Here is a 22,347-nt window from a genome sequence, read left to right as displayed (position 1 = left end):
GGCCACAGTACATATTATATCGTATTATACAGCACCACAAAGCATTTATGCTTCAGGCACCAAAATGACTAGCACCGGCCCTGCACACAGGTCATTTTAAGCAGAATTAATGACGTAAGTCTCAATATATTCTGTACAAATACCCATATTGTTCAATAATGGAAAACATGCCATTTAATAAAACACACACATTTCAAGCCACCTGACTTCTGAAACATATGAAAGAGCCTTTTTTAAGTGGCATGTAAACTATACCCATGTTTGGACTTCCTGAATGGGGTGGTCCATGTGTCGCCTGCAGCGTCTTGTCAGTGGTGAGTGTGACTGTGTGTGGGAGCGTGTATGTGACAATGCGTGCTTCAAACTTTAGTAGAACAACTGAGTGTTTGTAGCTTACACAGGGGTGGAAATGAAGAAATGCGTGTAGAAATGTAATGTATGTGCGTGCCACTGTCACCATGCACACTGAGCGGGTGAGAGCAGTGCGCGATTGCTCACACGCGCAGCTTTAAGGAATATTGGTTGGTACTACACATTCTCCCATTTGCATATATGCTTTGTCTACTTAAGTGAAATGGCCAATTTTATTTCATGTAGGATTTCATCAAGATGTCAAATGGGATTAGTTTTGTTGCTCACAAAAAGGAAAATAATTTAACAGGCTAAAACAACATGTAAACATACCCGTCTGGTGTAAATGATCATTTTGAATGTGTGAATTGTGGTGCGTCATGGCACAATGGAAGTTCCAAAAGTCCAGATACTTTTTCAAAAAAGGTGCGAAAGTATTTGCTGCAAATAATAAGGCGCTAAAATTAGTGTGGGTGGATGTGCTTTGCATGCATGAAACTCTCAGAGAAAGGCAAATTGTTGGACATAATGGAAACGTTCTGAAACTTGCCGTCAAATCTAAAGTAGAGCAAATCACATCAGATGTGGTCATGAACTGATGTGATTAAAATTTATATTTCACTTTTAATGAGCTCGATAGACTAAGTAAGTTATTCGTGGCAATTTGTCTGTTTCGCAAAATCGTCATTTTTGATTTGCGTCCGCTTCCCTTTTTGAATGTTGATCCAAGTACAAGGGGAATGACTCATATAGGCCGCAGAGGACCAAAGCCCAACGGGGAATAGCTGAAGCGGACTCTCAATCTCAACAACATGCCAACCTGCTTTCTAAAAGCGCAATGTGCCAATATTTGGCTTTGTTGCACTAATGAACCTCAAGGACTGAGGGCTTTGTCTTTTTATTTGCCTCATTTTGGACGCAAGTACTGAATGCCAAGCAGAAGGTCCTCTCCAATTGTATTTTGTCGTGATTGTGATATGATTGAGGATACAGATTGTCATCCAAAAGCAGTGTTGGAAACAAATGAGTTACTGTTTTTGTTTAACTCTTTTGTTAACTTTTCATGGACAACTACCTGAGAGATGCGGAAGGGTCTCACATAGATGATATTCAAGAGTTGAGAGAGAATTTGACTACTGGTTAAAAAGTTTCACCATTGATGTGAGATGTTTGCGAGAATGGCAAGTATTATTTGTTGTTGTTATACCTCCACCATTTTCAGACTACAGTATTTCATGCACAGTGAGAGTCATGGATCCGGTAGTACATCCTGCAGTGCAGTACCAGCAGCAGCAGCAGTAGGTGACCTCCATGTGACCTTTGGCTATTGTTCTTGGGTGTGTGTGTGTGTGTGTGTGTTAAGTACAAATGTGTGTTATTAGCAGACATGGGATGAAGATAAATATCTAAATGTACTGTATATACCGGTATCGTTCTGTGTCTTGCACCGGACGAGATGTCACTCCAGAGGTCCGTTACCAACCAGACCCTGCCCAGTGGTTGCGTGCTTCCACCAAGATTCAGTCCATCGGAGCAGGTCCGTTTTGGAGGCAGGACGAACAGCTGTCAGTCATATCATCAGAGGCATTCTGTGCATATGCATTGTTTCTAGTTTCAGAAAAGGCAAACAAAAAAAGAATGGTCTATACCTGTTCCTGGATGGGGGTGAGAGGATGGTCTGGACTGTCTATTCTCCCAAAATAACTTGAGGTCACACATTTGTTTAATGACACCACATTTGCAAATAAGTTGCTAGCTGTGCAGTTAGCAAATGTAGCATTGTGATTGTGTGTGCCATGTCCAGTCTCTTGTAATAAGAAGGCACTGTCTTCCTATTGGTCACTGCCAAAGAACCGATCAAAGAACGACGTTGTCATGATTCGGTTTGGGACCAACAGGTGGCACTGTAGGGCTCTCCCTGCAGCTGCACACCTGTTGGTCATTAGGTAATTAGTGGCTTTAAAAGGACTCCCAGCCCAAACAATCATTGTCGGATCATTGTTGCTTTTTGCTGCTGTCATGTTTGTTTGTCAGTCATGTTTAGGTCATGTTTTTGGTCATGTTTTTGTTATTGATGGTTTTGAGCTTCAGTCTGGTTTTTGTTTGATACTTTGGACTTTGTTTGTTTAGGATTTAGTTTTCTGTGTTTTATCAATACACTTCTTCAAATACACCCTGCTCCTCCCTCTTGCCTGCTTTTTGGGTCCACCACCACCTCGCTGCGTGACAGACGTAAGACAGACCTTTGGCATTGTGGTCGTGAACTGTCCCAGATGCCGTATGACCAGTGGTTGAATATGTCACACTACACGGGCTATGACACGTCAAGACTGATTACTACTTTCCATTCTCTTCCCTGTGATTCTATTTTCCATTCTCTTCCCTCACTATTTGCACACTCTTCAATTTTCAAAGGTTTAATCCGATTGATTGCGACACATAGCACCTTTGAAAGAATGATGCTCTCTCAGTATATTGACTGAAAGTGTTTTGTTGTCCCCAAAATACCTTGAAATGTAATGTGGACACACATTTGATTGACAGACACTTAAAACAGAGAATGTAGTTGTATTGGTTGGATATAATTCAGTGTTTTTTTTTTCCATAGCTGTAACAGTTTCAGGTAAATTTTTCTTGCTGTCATTAATGATTTTCCACTGTTTGCCCACAAGTCATCTGTTACAAACAGTAACTCTGAGACGCAGCATGTCATGCAGGAGATGATATGACATTACTTAAAACATGTTTTTATGGCTTTCTCAGACCCCAAATATCAACTACTTTCCCCAGTTTCTCTTTTCTTACTGGGAGCTCTTGCTGTCAGTGACTGCTCGTTGTATGTGAGGGGTTGTTGATGTGTCATGCTTCTGACTGTACAATCATCCATCCATCTATCCATTTTCTACGGCTCATCCAGGGCCGGGTCGCAAGGGTAACAGCTTTGGCAGGGAACCACTCTGGCCAGCCACTCCTCCAGGTTGTCCCGGGGAATCCAAAGGCATTCCCAGGCCAGCTGGGAGACATAGTCTCTTCAGCATGTCCTGAGTCGTCCCTTGGGCTTCCTGCCGGTGGGACATGCCTGAAACATCTCACCAGGGTGGCGTCCAGGAGGCATCCTAATCAGTTACCCGAGCCACCTCATCTGGCTCTGATCAGGTCTCCGTTCCTCCCAATCACGTCCTTCCAGGTCTCACTCATTGTCCACGTGAACATTGAGGTCCCCTAGCAGAATGAGAGAGTCCCCAGAGAGAGCACTCTCCAGCACACCAAGGACTCCAAAAAGGGTGGGTACTCTGAACTGCTATTTGCTGCATAGGCACAAACAGCAGTCAGGTACCAACCCCCCCACCTGAAGGTGGAGGTAGGCTACCCTGTCGTCCATCTGTGTAAACATCAATGTACAGGCATTGAGTTGGTGGGGGGAGCAATGAGCATGCCCACACCTGCTCTACGCCTCTCATCATGGGCAACTCCAGAGTGGAAGAGAGTCCAACCCCTCTCGAGAGAGCTGGTACCAGAGTCCAGGCAAGTCCGACTATGACAAGCCGGAACCTCTGTGCCTCACACACCAGCTCGGGATCCTTCCCTGCCACAGAGGTGACTTTCCATGTTCCTAGAGCTTGCTTCTGCAGCCGGGGATCGCACCCGACCCCTTTGGCCCCTGCCATAGGTAGTCAGCCATTGGGAAGGGGGACCCACGTTGCCTCTTCGGGACGAGCCGGGCCGGGCCCCATGAGCGTAGGCCCGGCCACCAGGCGCTCACCAGCGGGCCCCATTTCCAGGACTGGCTCCAGAGGGGAGCCCCGCTGACCCGCATCCGGGAAAGGGAAAAAGCTGTCCAATGTTTTCGTCATCAGAGTCGCTGAGCCGTGCTTTGTCTGGTCTCTCACGTAGGATCTGTTTGCCATGGGTGACCCTACTTGGGGCATAAAGCCCCAGACAACTTAACTCCTAGGACCATTGGGACACACAAACCCCTCCACCACGGTAAGGTGACGGCTCATTGGAGGGGCTGTACAATCATGATTTTAATGATTATTTTTATTATTTTCAATAAAAGTAGCATTTGTATTACACTAACCAGATTGGCATCTCTTTGTTTCCAGTTGAATGTGTTCCTGTAAGGGTTTCCCTCAACTCCCTTGTACATATTTCTAAATTTCATCCAGCACTCACTAAAGATTTTATGTCCTAGGGGCATCCAGCAGCAGCTTTCCAGCTACAGGGAGACGGTGATCAGGCAGGCCACAGCTGCAGCAGGCTCAGCGGTTCACCGAGACGATGCTCCAACCTGTGGCATCTGCCAGAAGACCAAGTTTGCAGATGGTTGTGGGAACTTGTGCTCATATTGCCAGACCAAGTTCTGTGCCCGCTGCGGGGGGAGGGTCTCGCTTCGATCCAATACGGTGAGATACAAAGAGTGCATTTTATTGCTTCTATTTTCCAGGAAAGTCTCACATCAAACAGTCAAACAATGCCAAAGTGATTTTCTTTTCTGCCATGTCACAAAAAACAAACAAACAAAAAAAAACCCACACATTTTATGCAGTGACACAACACAAAACTTCCTCAATGCCACAAATACAAAAAAAAAGACTATTCTTGAAGTTTCATATGTAAAGAAACAAACAGGTTATTGTTTCCATATTGTAAATACAAGACATCTGTAATTAATTGTCCCGTGTAACACAGCAATTTGCTTGTGTCAGTATGTATTATTGCCTGCCAGTCTGCAAAGCAATTAACTTTCAGTTGAGACAACTCCTTGTATGAAATAGCTCGATAAATGTGCGCTGTACCCCCACCACAGCTTTATAGACCCGCCATTCTTCCTGTTGCTATCAATATATTGAAACCAGCCAAAATTCTTGCCAAATAATGAAAAGCTTTATTAAGATAAAGGGATTAAACGTCTCTAGCCTTTGGAGTGACTCGGTGTGAACACCACAACAGCCCAATTTGAAACATACTCTTATTTTTGCACACCAAAATTGAGAAAATAATATGGTTAAGGCCACACCAACACCATCACTCATGTCGAATGAATATTAGTGAAAATTGTTTTTCCGACACTAAGTATTGTTGTTTCCGCCAATTACCTGGATTTCATTAGACTCTGCCATTGTACCCAAAGAAGTGGCCAGCAAGCTCGTGTCAAACTGCAACATTACACACATCCATTACATTAACATTGTCAATACATTTTCCGTTAAGTTATTCTTTATTTAGAATAAATAAATGAATAAAAATACTGATGAAAAATTTTGTGCAAACAATATATTGCAGCAAACACATCAAACCCTTCCTCCATCACAGCATCAACCCACCTGAACTCACTCAGTTGCCGTAACATGTACTGTATATGAGCTTATATGATACAATATATTTCATATAGTCATACTGTTTGTTTACGTGTGATCCCACCACAGTGTCAGTACACTGTGCGACCCAGGCAGAAGCTGCTAAAGGTTAATTGGGCATTACACAGAGCTTTTGATGGAGGGGGTAGTCTCCCACTCTGTCTAGGTCTCCAAGGGGTGCAGTGGTGCCCTATAAACACACAGTGGGGGAGAGGTGTGTGTGTGTGTGTGTGTGTGTGTTAGTGAAGGCGTTACAACATTCACTGAAATAAGTGGTGTGTCCTCTCGATCCCTCCAATATGCTCCTGGTGTGGCATTTAATGATCCCACTCAGACTTAAACACACACCCAAAAGTCTACTCTAATTATTGCCTGCCATGGGGTCCCAGGTGGTTGGATTGGGTGGGCGTCAGGCGGCAGTTTTATTCATTGAGGGAAAAGTTCACTCTTACACACATTTCACTTGTATATTGGTAAGGCTTATGAACCTCACAGAACCACATAGGTGACTTGTACCGTTTTTTGTTGTTTGTTTAAAAGGCTTACTCTTTCTTTAAAAAAAAAAAAAAAAAGTGTCAGGAATCCAACTTTTTATGTGTTGCATTTAAGTGTCCCTGATTTCAGACAGTTCCCTGACTATGATTCTCCCTTTTTTTCATAATACATGTATTGCTTGACTGGGCTGAAGGAGAACAAAGTGGTGAGTATTGACTTTTTTACTGAAGAAAAAAACATGTGTCACATACATATTTAAGTAGATTATAAAATTGTATCCGTTTTCTTGTCATCTTTGGTACTGTGTTTAGAACTTGTTCAGAGCACTTCAATTTTTTTTCATATTTTTTGTTAGGGTTGTCATAACAACAACATTTGTTGAGTCTGGTTGTCATTTAAATGCAGAGGACTTCTTGAGCATTTGATATTTATACCTGCGGCCGACAGCATTTAAGTTGGAATCAGGAGGTATTTGTACGTGTGTGTGTGATAGTGTGAGTGTGTATGTGAGTGTTTAGAGTAGTGTAGACATCTCTGAGACAAATTAAATTAAGCCTTTTTTTAATGAGTAACACAGAATTGCCAAATATTACTGATTGTATTTTGTTACGGATATCACTGAATGTTAAGTCGTTGCAGCCGGAATGCTGATTGTTCCAGTTATTAAAATATAAACAAAAATGCAGCGTCCAACATGAGGACCAATACTAACACAGCAGCATATACTGTGTTGGGCCCCTACGACGTTGGCTACTAAACATTTCACAAATGAAAGAGATGAAATGAACACTGAAAAAATAAAAGAAATAAATAAACTATGAGTGTCCACATTGAACAGGCGGCCAACCCCCCTGCTTTCCGCTGTTCATGAAATTGACGTGTTTAAGTTGGCATCTCTAGTAATCGACAGAGACCAGAACCAGGAACACCCATTGAGAATGTTATTAGAAAAGAGGATTCACTGAAAGAAAAGTTCATTTTGCTGGGTCAAGGAGACTGTAACTTAACAAAAGTATACTATTAGATACGAAATACTGTACAAGTTTTTGTCAGTCAGGTGTCAACTGTCTGTTACCAAAACCACTGAAATGTAAAGGACCTACCACCCTGTTAACTACCTACCTCCTACTGCTACAGTGCTGATCTGTTAAATTGGTTTCCAAACCTCATGTAAGTAAACGACAACACTCTAAAAACTTTGGATGACTAACCTCTCCGGTTGACAGAAATGAATCTAGTGATGACAGGAATGTGTGATTAAATACCCCCCAAAACAGTCTTGCAAATGTATATTGATCCAACTCAGAAATGATGTGCCGCTTTGTGTCACAGTACAAAACGGTAGTAAAAGCCTGAGCAATGTGCCATCTCGTGGTAATGCCACAGCAGCTCATGATGACTATTGATTGCCAGTCTCACGAGTTGCGTCCGCCTCCATGTGCATCTCTCATTGACTGGTCTTAAGGGGGTCATTTTTCTTCTGCTTCTTGCTATCCATTGCCATATGATTGCAATACTCACCTACACAGGGAATCATACAGTTTGGCCTCATTGTGTGGTGCCCATTCATAAATAAATAGATATATACAGGGCGGCCCGGTGGTCCAATGGTTAGCACGTCAACCTCACAGTGCAGAGGTGCTGGGTTCAATTCCAGCTTGGGCTTCCCTGTGTGGAGTTTGCATGTTCTCCCCTGGCCTGCGTGGGTTTTCTCCGGGTACTTTGGTTTCCTCCCACATTCCCAAAAAAAAACATGCATGGCAGGCTGATTGAATACTCGAAATTGTCCCGAGGTGTGAGTGTGAGCGCGGATGGTTGTTCGTCTGTGTGTGCCCTGCGATTGGCTGGCAACTGGTTCAGGGTGTCCCCCGCCTACTGCCCGAAGACAGCCGGGATAGGCTCCAGCACCCACAGCGATCCTTGTGAGGATAAGCGGATCGGAAAATGAATGAATGAATAGATATATATACAGACAACCCAAGGAAAATTTTCAGGATGCTATGTGGACTTTCCAAATAATACCCTGTTTGATACCAACCCAATTCCAATAAATTTGGGATGTCATGTTAACTAATTTCTTGCTCTTTTGAGTCAGCCACGGAAACGCTTATCATTTTGTGATATTTTCAGAGGTTTTAGTGGCCCTAAGTGGAGATGTCCACATACATTTTGGAGCTGATTGAGCCCTGAGGTTTTGGCATTATTAGCAATGTATTTACAATGATTTTGAATGGACAAGTAGTCTTTGGTCCCTCCCGTGATTCCCACCAAGACATGGAGGGAGGGGAGACGGGCTGCGGCCATATTACTTATTTCTATTGGGTGATTTTAAATCACTCTTTTTTTAAAAACTGATTTCTCCAAAACAAATTTAAATAACTATAAATCCAAACGAATCTCATATTCCTAAACAAAATAAAATAAAATAAAAGCTTATTTGTGATAAATGGCCCTTCCTGTTGAATATCGATTCAGAGAATCGGAACTAAACTGTTTTGTTTTCTTTTTTCTTCATGATGCATTTTTGGACTGGTACTATATTGCAGAGCGATTTACAGTCCCCCCAAAAAATATTGTATTGCCAACTTGACCAACAGGATTTACACTATCCATTTCGAACTACCTTCAATACTTTTTTTTTTTTTTTTTTTGTCAAAACCGGTTGTTGTTATTGTCAAGCGGTGTTGTAGGTATCACCTGAAAGTAACTGTTAAATAACTTGCAATTTAACTTTGCTGCTTTTCAAATCAAGTAACCAGTAAAGTAGCTGTTACATTTTCGTAATAACTGTGGTAACACTGTTCATTGATGTGTGAACCATATGATGCACAGCATTTAGAGGAATGATTTGTTTGACTTCCACATAACTGTACTGCGTGGCTGTTTATTAGCCATCAGTGTCTGTAAATGTATACTGTACATGAGTACATGTACAGTATATGTGTGTCTGTGTGTGTTTAGTCTTGCGGGATAGCTGTGGTGTGCTGATGTAGTACCTCATTAGCTGCTGTGGACACTAATATCTTTTGTGGCAGTCTTTCATCCTTAGCTCAGGATTTATAGACGCCCACATTCGCATGCTTGTGCCATACGTCAAGCTGTCATTGGCTGCTACTACTAATATGCATTGCAACTGATCCCACTGATTGTACAAACTTTAACAAGTAATTGGTATTGAAAAATATAGTAATGCACTTTAAGATTAAACGAGATTCATAAAGAAAGGAAGTTTTAAACCATTTACATGTGCATATAAAATCTAAATGTAATCTTACAAACTAAGGAGAGTGCTATTAAATGTGTAAATGTGAGAGTGCTATTGATAGCGTCTGCTGTCATGGGTCTGTCTCAGTGACGGACTGAGGCTGCTGTTGTCTTTTTCTCTGATCAAAACAGTGTCCCCTTGCGGATACTCAATGAATTGCACCTTATTAAAAATATTAATACTGTGTCTTTTATGCATTTTTTTTCACTTTTAAATGATCCTGCGGGCCTGATTGAACCTCCTTGCAGGCCGGTTCCGGCCCGCGGGCCGTATGTTTGACACCCCTGCTCTGCATAATCACCTTGCGGGCCGGATTAAACTCCTTTGCGAGCCGGATCCAGCCCGCGGGCCGTATGTTTGACACCACTGATTTAGAGGAATGATTTGTTTGACTTCCACATAATTGTACTGCGTGGCTGTTTATTAGCCATCAGTGTCTGTAAATGTATACTGTACATGAGTACATGTACAGTATATGTGTGTCTGTGTGTGTTTAGTCTTGCGGGATAGCTGTGGTGTGCTGATGTAGTACCTCATTAGCTGCTGTGGACACTAATCTCTTTTGTGGCAGTCTTTCATCCTTAGCTCAGGATTTATAGACGCCCACATTCGCATGCTTGTGCCATACGTCAAGCTGTCATTGGCTGCTACTACTATCTGTACGTAGTCCTCCACCTCCTTCCTTTTTTTTGACCAAATGTGGATTTTTTTTTTTCGTCACCTGATAAGTGGGAATTATTTTGCGGGTTTTATAGTGATCAGAGGCATTCGTAGCAAATGTAATGTAGCCTGGCAGTGTTGATTGACAGTATGTCTGCTTGAGTGCACGTTGGGTGTTGTTCTTGACTGTGGCGATCAATACAGTAAGAGACGGATTGCGACTTTAGGTAATAGGAACTTGCAGTTTGATCGTTCATACTTTGTAACAACATTGCTGTACCTTATACTGCGGGGATAAAACAAACTGATGTCTGTGTGGTGCAAAACAGGGGAAATGATGAGGTATGGTTAGCTTTCCAGAAGGCAGCAAATGTCCAAACTAGAGAAAGACATGTGACCAATTTTCCAATTTCAGTTAATTACAGTATCAGCAAATTGATTATTTGTCATTTTTTTAAGTCTCTTTCATTTATTTTTTTGTCAACACACCTTTACCTGATAATTGTCGAAACAAATAAAGAAATGTCTTTTCAAACAAAAGAATACAATTAAAGAAAATGGCAAAGAGAACGATTGTGGTAATTAGCAGGTCCCAGCTGTCTTTGGGCCAGAGGTTGGCAATCAGGCGGCGCATGTCGATAATAGGATTGTAACAATTCACTAAAAACAAAATAAATATGTTTTTCTCGATTTCCGATAAAAATGATAAGTGTCGGACCCAAATGCAGGCAAGCAGGGAGGCAAGAAGTGTCAAAAAGAATTGATTCTCTAAAGAATAAAAACAAAGCAAACAAAGCATCTGGAATAATCCAAAGTATGAAATTAACAAAGTCCAACACAAATACGAGATTCAAAGTAACAAATGAAGGGCATGCACTCGTCTTGATTGGCAACATAACAAGCGTACACAACAAATCACCGGAAGAGCAAGTGAATCAGAAGCAACAAACAAAATGAACCAACAAGCACTGAAAGAAACAAGGGAGCTAAATACAAGGAAACTGACGAGACACCAACCAACACCTGGTCAAGATGCCAGTGGTTCAAGGGAACTGATTGACTCACACAAGGACGAGAACTGGTCCAAACAAAGCCTAACGAGCATGACATGAAAGAAGGGACATAAACCATTCATTCATTCATTCATTTTCCGAACCGCTTGATCCTCACTAGGGTCGCGGGGGGTGCTGGAGCCTATCCCAGCCATCTTCGGGCAGTAGGCGGGGGACACCCTGAATTGGTTGCCAGCCAATCGCAGGGCACACAGAGACGAACAACCATCCACGCTCACATTCACACCTAGGGACAATTTAGAGTGTTCAATCAGCCTACCATGCATGTTTTTGGAATGTGGGAGGAAACCGGAGTACCCGGAGAAAACCCACGCAGGCCCGGGGAGAACATGCAAACTCCACACAGGGAGGCCGGAGCAGGATACGAACCCGGCACCTCTGCACTGTGAAGTCGATGTGCTAACCACTGGACTACCGGGCCGCCCGGACATAAACCAAACAGTCCAAAAACAAAATTAATCTAAACAACAAAACCAGATCATGACAGGTATACAGTATTTTGTATTGATACTCAAATAGGATGGAATGATACATCGATTTTATCAAGCTACATTGAGGATGGCTGGACTTGTTTACGCCGAGGTGGCCACACAATTTTTTATTTATGAGTAATTAATGAAATAATTTTATACTAAAAATTCTTCATACCCTTTTATTTTTCATGAAAGATTTCATGTTATTGTAATCATCATCTTGCATTCATTTTTCGCTCCTCCACATCTTCTGCGGTCGGCCTCGGACATTTACGTCAAGCACGCAACATTCAGTAGACCATGATACATCAACATAGATCATCGCAACGAGGAAGAGTAGATGAGAACGCTTGACGAAATAACATTGATCATTGGCCCCACTTGTACGTAAATCCAGCATGCTTGTTTGCTACTATGCAAGACACAAGGTGACTCGTCACCTGCAAAGCTTCCTCTGTCTATTTGACACCACAATGCCGATGTCCACCACAGCTGTACATTACACAAGGCCCGCAGAACAAACCCTGATTGGAGCACGAGTGTCTTTGAGCTGATGCCATTGCTGTTTTATTCTTCAGAGGAGCGATTGGCAGAACCGGGGCCATGTATGACTGCAAGTCCAAATGCTTCAGCATCGATGAAATCACGTCCCACAATGTCAAGGAGACCCCATTTGGAACTCATGCAGACATGTTATTTCGGACATTTGGGAGGCGCTTTGACAGTGTGCTCTCGTACAACCCAGGGCAACACATAACCATTGATGAACACTTATTTCCAACAAAGGTCCGACGTCCTTGCAGACACTGTTGTTACAAGGCTTATGGAACCCATTTTGGATAGAGTTAGGACTGTCACTATGGACAATTCTTTCACATCATTCACATCAAAGTTCTGTTTGGTGCAATGAACAAAATTCGTCGGGAAGTTGGCTAAAAACACGAAAGATCGAGAGCGGTTTTCACTTCTGTCAGTGACGTGCTGACAGTTTATTCAGCTTAAAAAGCAGAGAAATGTGTGTCTTCTGAGCATGCTGCATAAGAAAGTAGAGCTTGAAGAAGATTTGCGGCGAAAACCAAATGTTAACACAGACTCCAACCCCTTGAAATGTGCTGTTGATGCGCTTGATGAAAAACTGTCCTTACGCAGGCCGCGCAGGAACACGGAGAAGGCCCGTAACTGTCTTCTACAACATTGCTGCTGGAAATGCTCTCGTAATGTACAAGGCATGTACACAGTGATTCTTAACCTTGTTAGTTGTACCGAATCCAACCAGTTCGTATGCATGTTCATTGAACCCGTCATTAGTGAAAAATCAAAATATGCTTTTTTCTTTTCAAATTCAAGACAAAAAAATGAATTTATTAAAAAGAGAAAAAAAAAGTAAACACAATTAGTATAAGTATAAAGTATACGGTTTTTTTTATTGCCCACAAAATGAACCAGCCAGTGATGGTCAAGCAGGCGTGTCATAACTAATTGACATGTTGAGTCAGGTGTGTCTTAACCTCCATGGCAGAGGCTCTATCGAACCCCTGAGACTGATTCACCGAACCCCTAGGGTTCGATCGAACCCAGGTTAAGAACCACTGCATGTACAGGATGAAACAAGTCAAGGAGATAGTTCCAGCATAAGATTGCGACTGAACTGAGTAATAGACAAGCACACAGGACAGCGGGAGGAAGGAGACACTACTATGTGAAATGCGGAGTTGGGAGCGTTACTTCAAAAATGTCTCCTGATACAGTTACTAGTTACCTGTTTATAAACTGTATTTTGTAACGTAAGCCAAGTACCATCTATTAAAGTAATGCAATGTGGAGTTACTTTTTTGGAGTTACTTTTCGAGTACTGTACTCCATACCACATATGTTTTAAAATTTTCAAATAGACAAACAAAATCTATATGATATATGTTTTTACATATTTGTCTGGTCCTTTCTGTCATTTGGTTGTTTAAGATGCTGGAGGATAGCTTGAGCACCTGCAATTCCAATCCACATCAGAAGAACTGTGAGGCATAACCGTCCGTGCTAACCACTTTTGCGCCATGCTACAGAGAAAGATGAATGGTGGTAATTCTGGATTTCACTGACCATAAATGGCCTACTTCTTTTTATCAGAAAAAAAAAAGTGTTTCTAAAGACCCAAGTGGGTATACGGGTTCAGATCATGGATGGATGGACTTCACTCTATCTATCTATCTATCTATCTATCTATCTATCTATCTATCTATCTATCTATTGTCTTTCTGTGTGGGGGGGCTTTTTTTGCATCCTGTAATTTAATTTGCTCATTAAATTTTGGAGTTTTTGTTTTTATATGCGTTAGGTACACTGAATCTTATTTCATACACATGCACGTACACCACAATAATGTGGAAGATATTTTAAACAGTTCTGTTTAAATTTAAACCACAGTTTCATCTTTTAAAAAATGGCATTTTCTTTGCAGGAAATACACACGCACCACATATTTCATATACAGTACACATGAGCGATGATGCGCATATTGTATATCGGTGCAGACCTCCTTTACCACATTCACATGCATACGTACCCACCCACGCACGCGCACACACACACACACACACACACACACACACACACACACACACACACACACACACACACACATGCGCGCGCGCTAACACACACACCCACATATGGGCGCACACAGGCACAGATGCTGCAGGACGGCAAACAAACACACACATGGGTTTTGTGTCCTAGTTTCCATCTATGGAGAAGCTATTCTCTCTGTAGTTCGCCTTCACTCACAAACTGATCTCAGGGGGATCTTACTACGGTGATATGACACGCTGCTACAGCAGTTGTTTCAGCCTTGTGGGTGTGCGCGTGTGTGCATGTGTGTGTGTGTGTGTGTGTGTGTGTGTGTGTGTGTGTGTGTGTGCGTGCGTGCGTGCGTGCGTGTGAATCACAAACCACATATGCTCATTGTTGCCTGTGTGTGTATATGTATTTGATGTTGTCACCATATTTACAAGTATGCGTTTCTATTTGTGTACCCTTCAGCCGTTCCTCGCTTGTGCCTCACCATCGATGTAATCTAATATTCGGGATTACGGTATCCATGTCTTCAGCACTCTGGTCATTTGTTGTGTGAAATGCTCACTACAAAATCTTTCTGAAGTGACACACTGTAACCACTCTGGGAAAGACACATAGCTGAAGACACACAAACCATCACAGTCAAAACAGTGTATCACTATGAACACATTGTATAGTTTCATGTCACGCAGCAAAGAGCTTTTCTGAACATACATTATCAAATATTGTCCAGCCGCCTAATATCCAAACATTCTAAAACATCAGCATTACGAGAAAAAAAAAAAAAACATGATCATGACTTTTTTTTGGTCTTTTTGTCTAAAAGCAGATGATATTTTCTCCAACATATTTAAATAATTAACACAGACAATATCAGTTGGATAATTAGAAAGCTTGTACAACAAAATGTTTGGAAATCACCCCACCAATGCACTTCTCACATTTTATTTATTCATTTATTTATGTGTCTGTTTATTTATTATTTATTTATTCATTTTAATGTGGGAGAGGAGGGAAAACTATCTCTGTAGCACGGATTTCTGGAACATACCCCTGTGATGAATGTTGGTTCACTGCATGTTTTTTTAAAGAAATGAGTTCACGATAACATCCCTGCTCATTCAAAATTATTTAAAATATTACCATCTGGCAGACATACAGGTCATAAATCACATGCAGGATGTTTTCAACAAAGATAAAATGTCCCACATGAGCGTGTTTGCATGTGTGTGCGCGTGTGTCCAAGTGTGTATGTGTGCGTGCGTTCGTGTGTGTGTGTGCGTGTGTGTTTGGGGGTCTAAAACGTGCGTGCGTGCGTGCGTGCGTGCGTGCGTGCGTGCGTGCGTGCGTGCGTGCGTGCGTGCGTGCGTGCGTGCGTGTGTGCGTGCGTGCGTGTGTGTATTTGAATACATTTTCCCGCTTTCCCTGGTGGTGCTGGGCTGTTTGGCAGGATAAATATAGCTGCGGCGTCGGTGTAAAGCTGTTTTCTCCTCAGCTTTTGTAGCTTTAATCAAAAGCAATCTGGAGGAGGGAGAAGTGAAAGAGAAGCGGGTGAGAGAGAGGGGTGGTGGGTGTGGCAGACGGCAGAGTGTTTTATTTTAGCTCTCTTTAAATCGTCATTGGGGAGTGTTCAGGAGTAATGAGAACCCCGGTGGCTGGAGAAGACGGACTGACTCTAACCTCCCATCTCCCCCCTCCTCCTCCTCCATCCTCTGTGTGTTTGTAGTTCATGGCCAGCCACACTTCCTCCGTCAGTGAATCTGATATAAACGCGGGCTTCTGACTACAACTACGCTCATGCTGCAGGGCTTTTATGCACCACTTCCTCTTTTAAACAATGATTCATCATATCTATTCTGGGATGGAATCACATATCCTTCGTCAGTATCAACTAACAATGCTGTGACTAATAGTTATTGATCTGTCACCATTTGTTTTCTGAATGAATTAAGTGATCTACGCTGTATAATGCCAAACAATGAAACATGCTCCTCACAGACCCTCAAAGCTGATATATTTCAACCTGCAATTCACTGCTGTAGGTCATACTGTATGCAAGTGGATTAGATGTACTACACAATGGCAGGCAAGTCAACTTGTAACTTGAAAAAAACAATTTTCAGACCATAACAGACAAGGAGCCATCTATCTTCATTTTGCTTAATGTTGTCACACATGTACAAAGCGTATGTCTTCGTGAGACCAGTACTTGTCTTCATAACTCTTTTCTGACTCCGTTTGACTCCCAAACTGCAACAGCAGACAAGTGTTTAACTGTGACACGATGCAGAAAACGATGGCTTTCCTGTCGATCCAAATGAGGGTAGGCTGACCCTATAATGCTCCAACCAAGTGTAATTGTGCAAAAGAATAATTTTCACCACCCGGTATGACCTCGAGGGGAGCGAATGCCAAAAGGCAGTCATAACCAATGAGGATTACCACCCTGCTATCTTGAAGTCAAGTCAAGTCAGCTTTATTGTCAAATATGCTCTATGTGCAACATACAGCACAGATGAAATTTCTTTCCTCTCAACCACAGTGAAACCACAGGAGAGAGAGGAGCCGCTGCGGGTACCCGCGCCGCCATCAACAGAACAGTTAACATAAAATGACAAAATAATACAACACAACACATAAAACACAGACAATCGTGCAATTTTAACCACTTTTTTTGCATACACTTTGTTGTTTGAAGCAGTTATAGATGAAAGAGGAGAGAATCAAAGTGTCCTTTTACCCATGGATCAGAGACGTCATGTTGAAAATGTGCACAAGCTAAGTTTGAAAACAAACAAGAAGCTGTAGCGTCCATTGACGAAAAAAGAGATTGGCTCACATCTCCTGTCCCATGTAAATCCGCTTCAATTCCAAGCAGCAACTCCCAGTTACACATCGCCGCTCCTTTCTTCTTATCGTCGGCTCCATAAGCCATCCATCCATCCAGCCGCAGTGGTGGCAATTTTTTTCGCGAGATTACTAAGGTGAGGCCACTTAACTTCTGCGATTTTTGTTGCAATGCAGGTTCTGTCAGCTGGTATAAAGTCACGTATGAGCCTGCTCTATTTTAGTGTCCTTTTCAGAGTTAAACCCTCAAACCTCAAGACTGCTGACAGTTTTACTGGTTATTACTGTATTCCGAACTGTCATTGTACATACTTCATTGAAGATGCACTTGCTGAGTATCTACACTTAATTCTGAAACTAAATCTTTCAGGATAAAATTTGAGTCACTATGAGAGTCAAGGAGCGCATAGGTTAGTACTTTCCTTTGAGTCTGTGTTGTGAATTACAGAAGGACTGGAATGATGCCGGATTTGGATGTGGCAGAAGCACAAAACAGAGCATGGGACAAATTGCTCATTGTTAATCACATCGACGGGTTTTATTTTCTGGATGCAGGTAGGTGGGTTGTGTCCAGCACAGGAGCTTCTGCAGTATTTGGTGATGTGCATCCAAAGCAGAAACAATGTTCATGAATGAAAGCTCTTTTCTCATCCATAGATTTTGTTAAAAAGAGTGAGCATTTAGAAATACCTTGTGCCTCATTCCTGCAGCCCAAACCAGGTGACTTTAGCTTTGAGTACAACGTTGCTGAGTCGAAGGCCTTTATTCAAGTGCTTGTATTGAGTGTTTTGCCTCTCTTTGTTGACCTTTTGTCAGTTGGTTTTCATTCATCATTAAAAGGAAGGGGGGGGGGGTGATGGGAACACAAACAACTCTGGCTGTCTTATTTCCTTATGCATGAATTTGTTAAAATTTAAAAATCTTAGATACTCGCCAAATTGATCCAACTCTCCAAAAACAGACATTTTGTTCAGTATTTTGATATTTTCCATTGAGGATAGACAAGCTTTGACGTGGGGTACTGCCCCTGAACAACCCAAGTGAAAATTTGCAAACTCTCTTAATGCTCTTGGATCATTAGCAGCTATCCTGGGCCATTTAACAAGTCTCCCTCTAAAAGCCCCCTGGACAGTAAAGGGACTACCATAACGATCTTCGAAAACAGTCCAGGCACCATTATATGCATTTTCTGTGTTACAGTAAAGGAAACCATCCACAGCCTTGTGTGGCTCTCCTGCTACATAAATCTCCAGATAAAAGCATTTTCTCATTTACGGGGAGGGGCTTCTGACCAATCAATCCATCCATGCATCCATATCTGAACTGCTTCTCATTACGTGGGTCACGGGCATACTGGAACCTCTCCCAGCTGTCTTTGGGCAGTAGACAGGGTACATCCTGAATTGTGTGGACTTTGCATGTTCTCCCCATGACTGTGTGTGTTTTCTGCAGGTGCTCCAGATTCCTTCAACATACCAAAAACCTGCTTTGGTTGATTGAACGCTCTAAATTATCCCACGGTGTGATTGTGAGGGTGAATGGTTGCAGAACACCTTGTTATTGACACACACTGTTTACTTTGAGGCCTGCATTGCACTTTGTCATGTACAATATAATTTCAACAGAATCAGTGTGTGCAACACTCGCACTACAAAATTTTGGTTAATTGAACGCAGTTATAAGGCAGTACGGTGGTCAACTGGTTAGCAAGTCTACCTCACGGTGCAGAGGTGCAGGGTTCGATTCCGGCTCTGGCCTACCTGTGTGGAGTTTGTATGTTCTGCCCATGCCTGCGTGGGTTTTGTCCGGGTACGGCGGTTTCATCCAACATAATGTAGCCTCTGCCGACATTATACAGAGGGAAATTTTCTACTGATATTGATCATGAGTCTATCACTAGGGATGAAAATGTTTTGTTGGCAGCGATTCTGGGGATTTGCCCCAAGTGCCCTATCTCAAGATGCTAAAGTCACCATTTTCCAGAGACCCTGTCCAGGATAGGAACCATAGCTAGCAAACAGATGGATGCGTCCATGTTATGTTTTGGTTACTAAACTAGTGTGGGAAGCACAGGTTATTCAGAGTAACAAACAAAATCCGCTTTTACATTGGTGTGTAGTCGTTTTGCATACTGGATGTAGGAGGAAGCAATGATAGGAGACAATATTTTGTGACAAGGTGATAATCCAATCATTATTCAATTGTCTTTATTTCTTTCTTTTGGAAACCAAAGCCACTCAACTGCTGCAGCCAAACTGCTTCCTGGTACTGTGCATGTTGTCTCATCGGCTGTCGTGCCGATCTCCAGGAAGTGCAATATTACATTTCCTATTTGTCGTTCAGAGCAGGGGTGTCAAACTCCTTTTTGTCGCGGGCCACTTTGGAGTTACGTCTTCCCTTGGTGGGCCATTATGACAATGAAACCACAAAAACGTTTAATCGTCTTATCGCATTTTGACTTGTACACAACAAATTGATGGATTCCTAGTTTTAAAATCAGTCAACTATAATAGTTTGTTCAATTATTGTTCAAATGAGTGTAAACTGGGTAACACTATTATTACAAAATCTCAACGTTATTTATGACATGTGACAATTTGACATTTTGATACAGATTTTAGCAAGGATCATGCAAGTTGACACACATGGTTTCACGACCCACATAAAATGATGCGGCGGGCCGGATTTGGCCCCCAGGCTTTGAGTTTGACACCTGTTGTTTCGAGGAACTGGAGGTTTCATGATTGGTGGTACAATGAGAGTTCACTAATGACATTTATTTTTGCAAAATTACATATACATTGAATGTATTAAAAAAATGTTAAGTCGCTATTTCTGTGTAATCTCTGAATTTGATTATTTTTATAGGTCATCTGGGTGTGTAATAACTGCAGAAAACAACAGGAAATACTGACCAAGCCAGGCGAATGGTTCACCGGTCCATCAGGAAAGTCCACTAGTCTCGGTTCAGCCATCAGTGAGCCATCTGTGTGCCAAACCCTTGGCGAAAAAAAGCTGCGATCCCACTCCCAAGCCCCTCCAGGCTCCACAACATCCTTAGAGCCCAACCCAGCCAGTGCACCTGGGAGCACAGCTGGAATAGACGTCCGGTCACGAAGTGAACCACCAAGAGACACGTACGTTTTGCAAACAAACTGTATTTAAAACCAATAACAATGCCACAAGTCACTTGAGAATCATTTAAAACTTTAACAGGAACAGCACTTCTATTTTTTTGATTTATATTTTTCTTTCTCTCCTGTCAAATAAGGATTGGATTTGACATACAGTATACTTGAGCTTTGCATCTTTCCTATAAAAGATCATTTAATATGTATCTTGATACATGAGATGCATTCCGACTAAAGGAGGGTTTAAAGTGGAACAATTCGATTCGGTGCGAATTTCTCCATTGTGAGAGAAATAAAGGTTTTGTTATCTTATCTTATGATGATTCGAATCAAAAAGATATGGCTCAGTTCAAGAGTGTGTAAAATGCAAGGAATTTCTTGATGTCAAGTTATAAAATGAATGAACTTGCACGGGTCCAAGATGAACATTTTTACGAGGAATGCAAGGGCAGCAACTAAGAAATTTGGGGCGTACACTGCAGGTCGACTTGCAAAGTAAATATTTACTCCACTCATTTTCACTATATTACTAATACTGTAAATGAATGACTGAATTGAGGAGCGGACGTTTGTCATCAACAATAATTAATAAATATTCAAGAATAGTAAATGATTTTTTTCTTAAAATACGCAAATTTGTTGGTTGCACAGGTACAAGCAAATGTACTGTTTCAAATTTGAGGAGCAAAATGTCACCAATTACGGGCCGTCAGGAGCCCTGACTTGTCAGTACTGTAAATTCCTATGTTAACATGCAGTCAGTAACCCTTTTAAAACCTGAATACTGGCAATATTTGGGTTTTTAAAGGCCATGTAATCGCTCGCAAAAACACAAATATGCTCTTATTCAGGTTTTTAAAATCCTACTGCTGACTGGTTTCTCAATATTCGTGACTGATCAATCCTCGTGTCTAAAAAAAAGACTAAGTCTAGTGCAGAGATAATAGTTAGATATGAGTCTATCCAAACACCAAAAATGCTTTTGTGTTCATGGTTTTGTTCTCTTGGTCTCCATTCATATATTTATTCCACTAGGAGAAATGGAAAAGGCGGTGGAGGAACTGGTCGGGGAGAGCGTAGGTCAGTCCAACCCATGCTGCAGACCCAGGTTTCCATGGACCGGGATCTCAGGGGTGAATCCAGGGAGCATCGGGAAAGCCGGCGGCTCACAAAAGGGCGTTCTTTGGAGATTGATCCAGTCGGAGGAAGTAGTGGGTTGAAAAGGACACAAGACGGGGGCTACCAACACATTGGCCACAGCGGTGGCCCCCCTCGTCAAACAGGGCCAGTCACTTCTGGAGGCCCCGGCCATCCTGCACCAGTACAAGGCAGTGCAACAGGAATTATTGGGGAGGTGAGGGATGGATTAGTATCTGGACAGAGGACTGTCGGTGGACAGTGTGAACACACCCCTGCGCAACAAGACCACCCACCTCAACTCAGAGAAGCTCTGAGTTCAGGAACTGGATCAGCCCCTGATCAAGGGCATGTAGTGAGACGAACCAAAAGGAACAAGGCTGACAGCATGCTCCGCAACGATTCACTCAGCTCAGATCAATCGGAATCTTTGCGCCCACCACCACCCAGACCCTATAAATCGAAGCGAGGGCTAGGGGCTGGAGGCAAGAGACAGACCAGTGTCAGCAGCTCAGAAGAGGAAGGAGGGACCACACCTGAATACAGCAGTTGTGAGGATGCTGAGATTGAAAGTGTGAGCGAAAGAGGTGAGGCTTCTTAATCTTTGCCATTTTCCATCCATTACATGAAATATGTGTCAGAGTCAGAGTAGTGTCACCTAATGTAGACTGCCATGTGTGTGACACCCAGAAGTGAGACCACGTCTATGATTGAAATGACAATTAAACCACTGCAAACAACATTTTCAGAAAATAATAAGTAATAATTATTTTTGAGTCACGGTATAAGGACAAGTCTTTCAAACCACTCTCCATTACTTCTTGCTAAAATGCCCGAAGCTTTGGTGGCCAATTAATAAACAGTACTTGAAAGAAAGTTCTTTCACAATTCTGTTTAGTTGATCGAACTCAGTGACAATTAAATCTATCTTAAAGGGGCCATATCATGCAGTTTTAAGCTTTCAACAGTTAACTGGAGGCATGC

The 22,347-nt window shown here is 42.2% G+C and overlaps 1 protein-coding gene across 13 annotated transcripts in view; it reads left to right on the top strand.

Annotated features, from left to right (window-relative positions):
- The window catches only part of LOC109523177 (regulating synaptic membrane exocytosis protein 1-like), a 79,352-nt gene that overhangs the window by 15,821 nt on the left and 41,184 nt on the right, over positions 1-22,347 (top strand). For all 13 annotated transcript variants that reach the window (XM_019882160.1, XM_019882151.1, XM_019882149.1 and 10 more), the window contains exons 3-6: positions 4,547-4,757; positions 6,400-6,411; positions 19,964-20,232; positions 21,262-21,950. In XM_019882160.1, the coding sequence (XP_019737719.1) occupies positions 4,547-4,757; positions 6,400-6,411; positions 19,964-20,232; positions 21,262-21,950 (1,181 nt within the window). The remainder of the gene's footprint in view (positions 1-4,546; positions 4,758-6,399; positions 6,412-19,963; positions 20,233-21,261; positions 21,951-22,347) is intronic.

The sequence above is a fragment of the Hippocampus comes genome, unplaced genomic scaffold, assembly GCF_001891065.2.
Source record: "Hippocampus comes isolate QL1 unplaced genomic scaffold, H_comes_QL1_v1.1 scaffold36, whole genome shotgun sequence".
NCBI lineage: Eukaryota > Metazoa > Chordata > Actinopteri > Syngnathiformes > Syngnathidae > Hippocampus > Hippocampus comes.
Note: the sequence above shows the minus strand (reverse complement) of the source record. Positions and strands in the feature narration are given on the sequence as shown.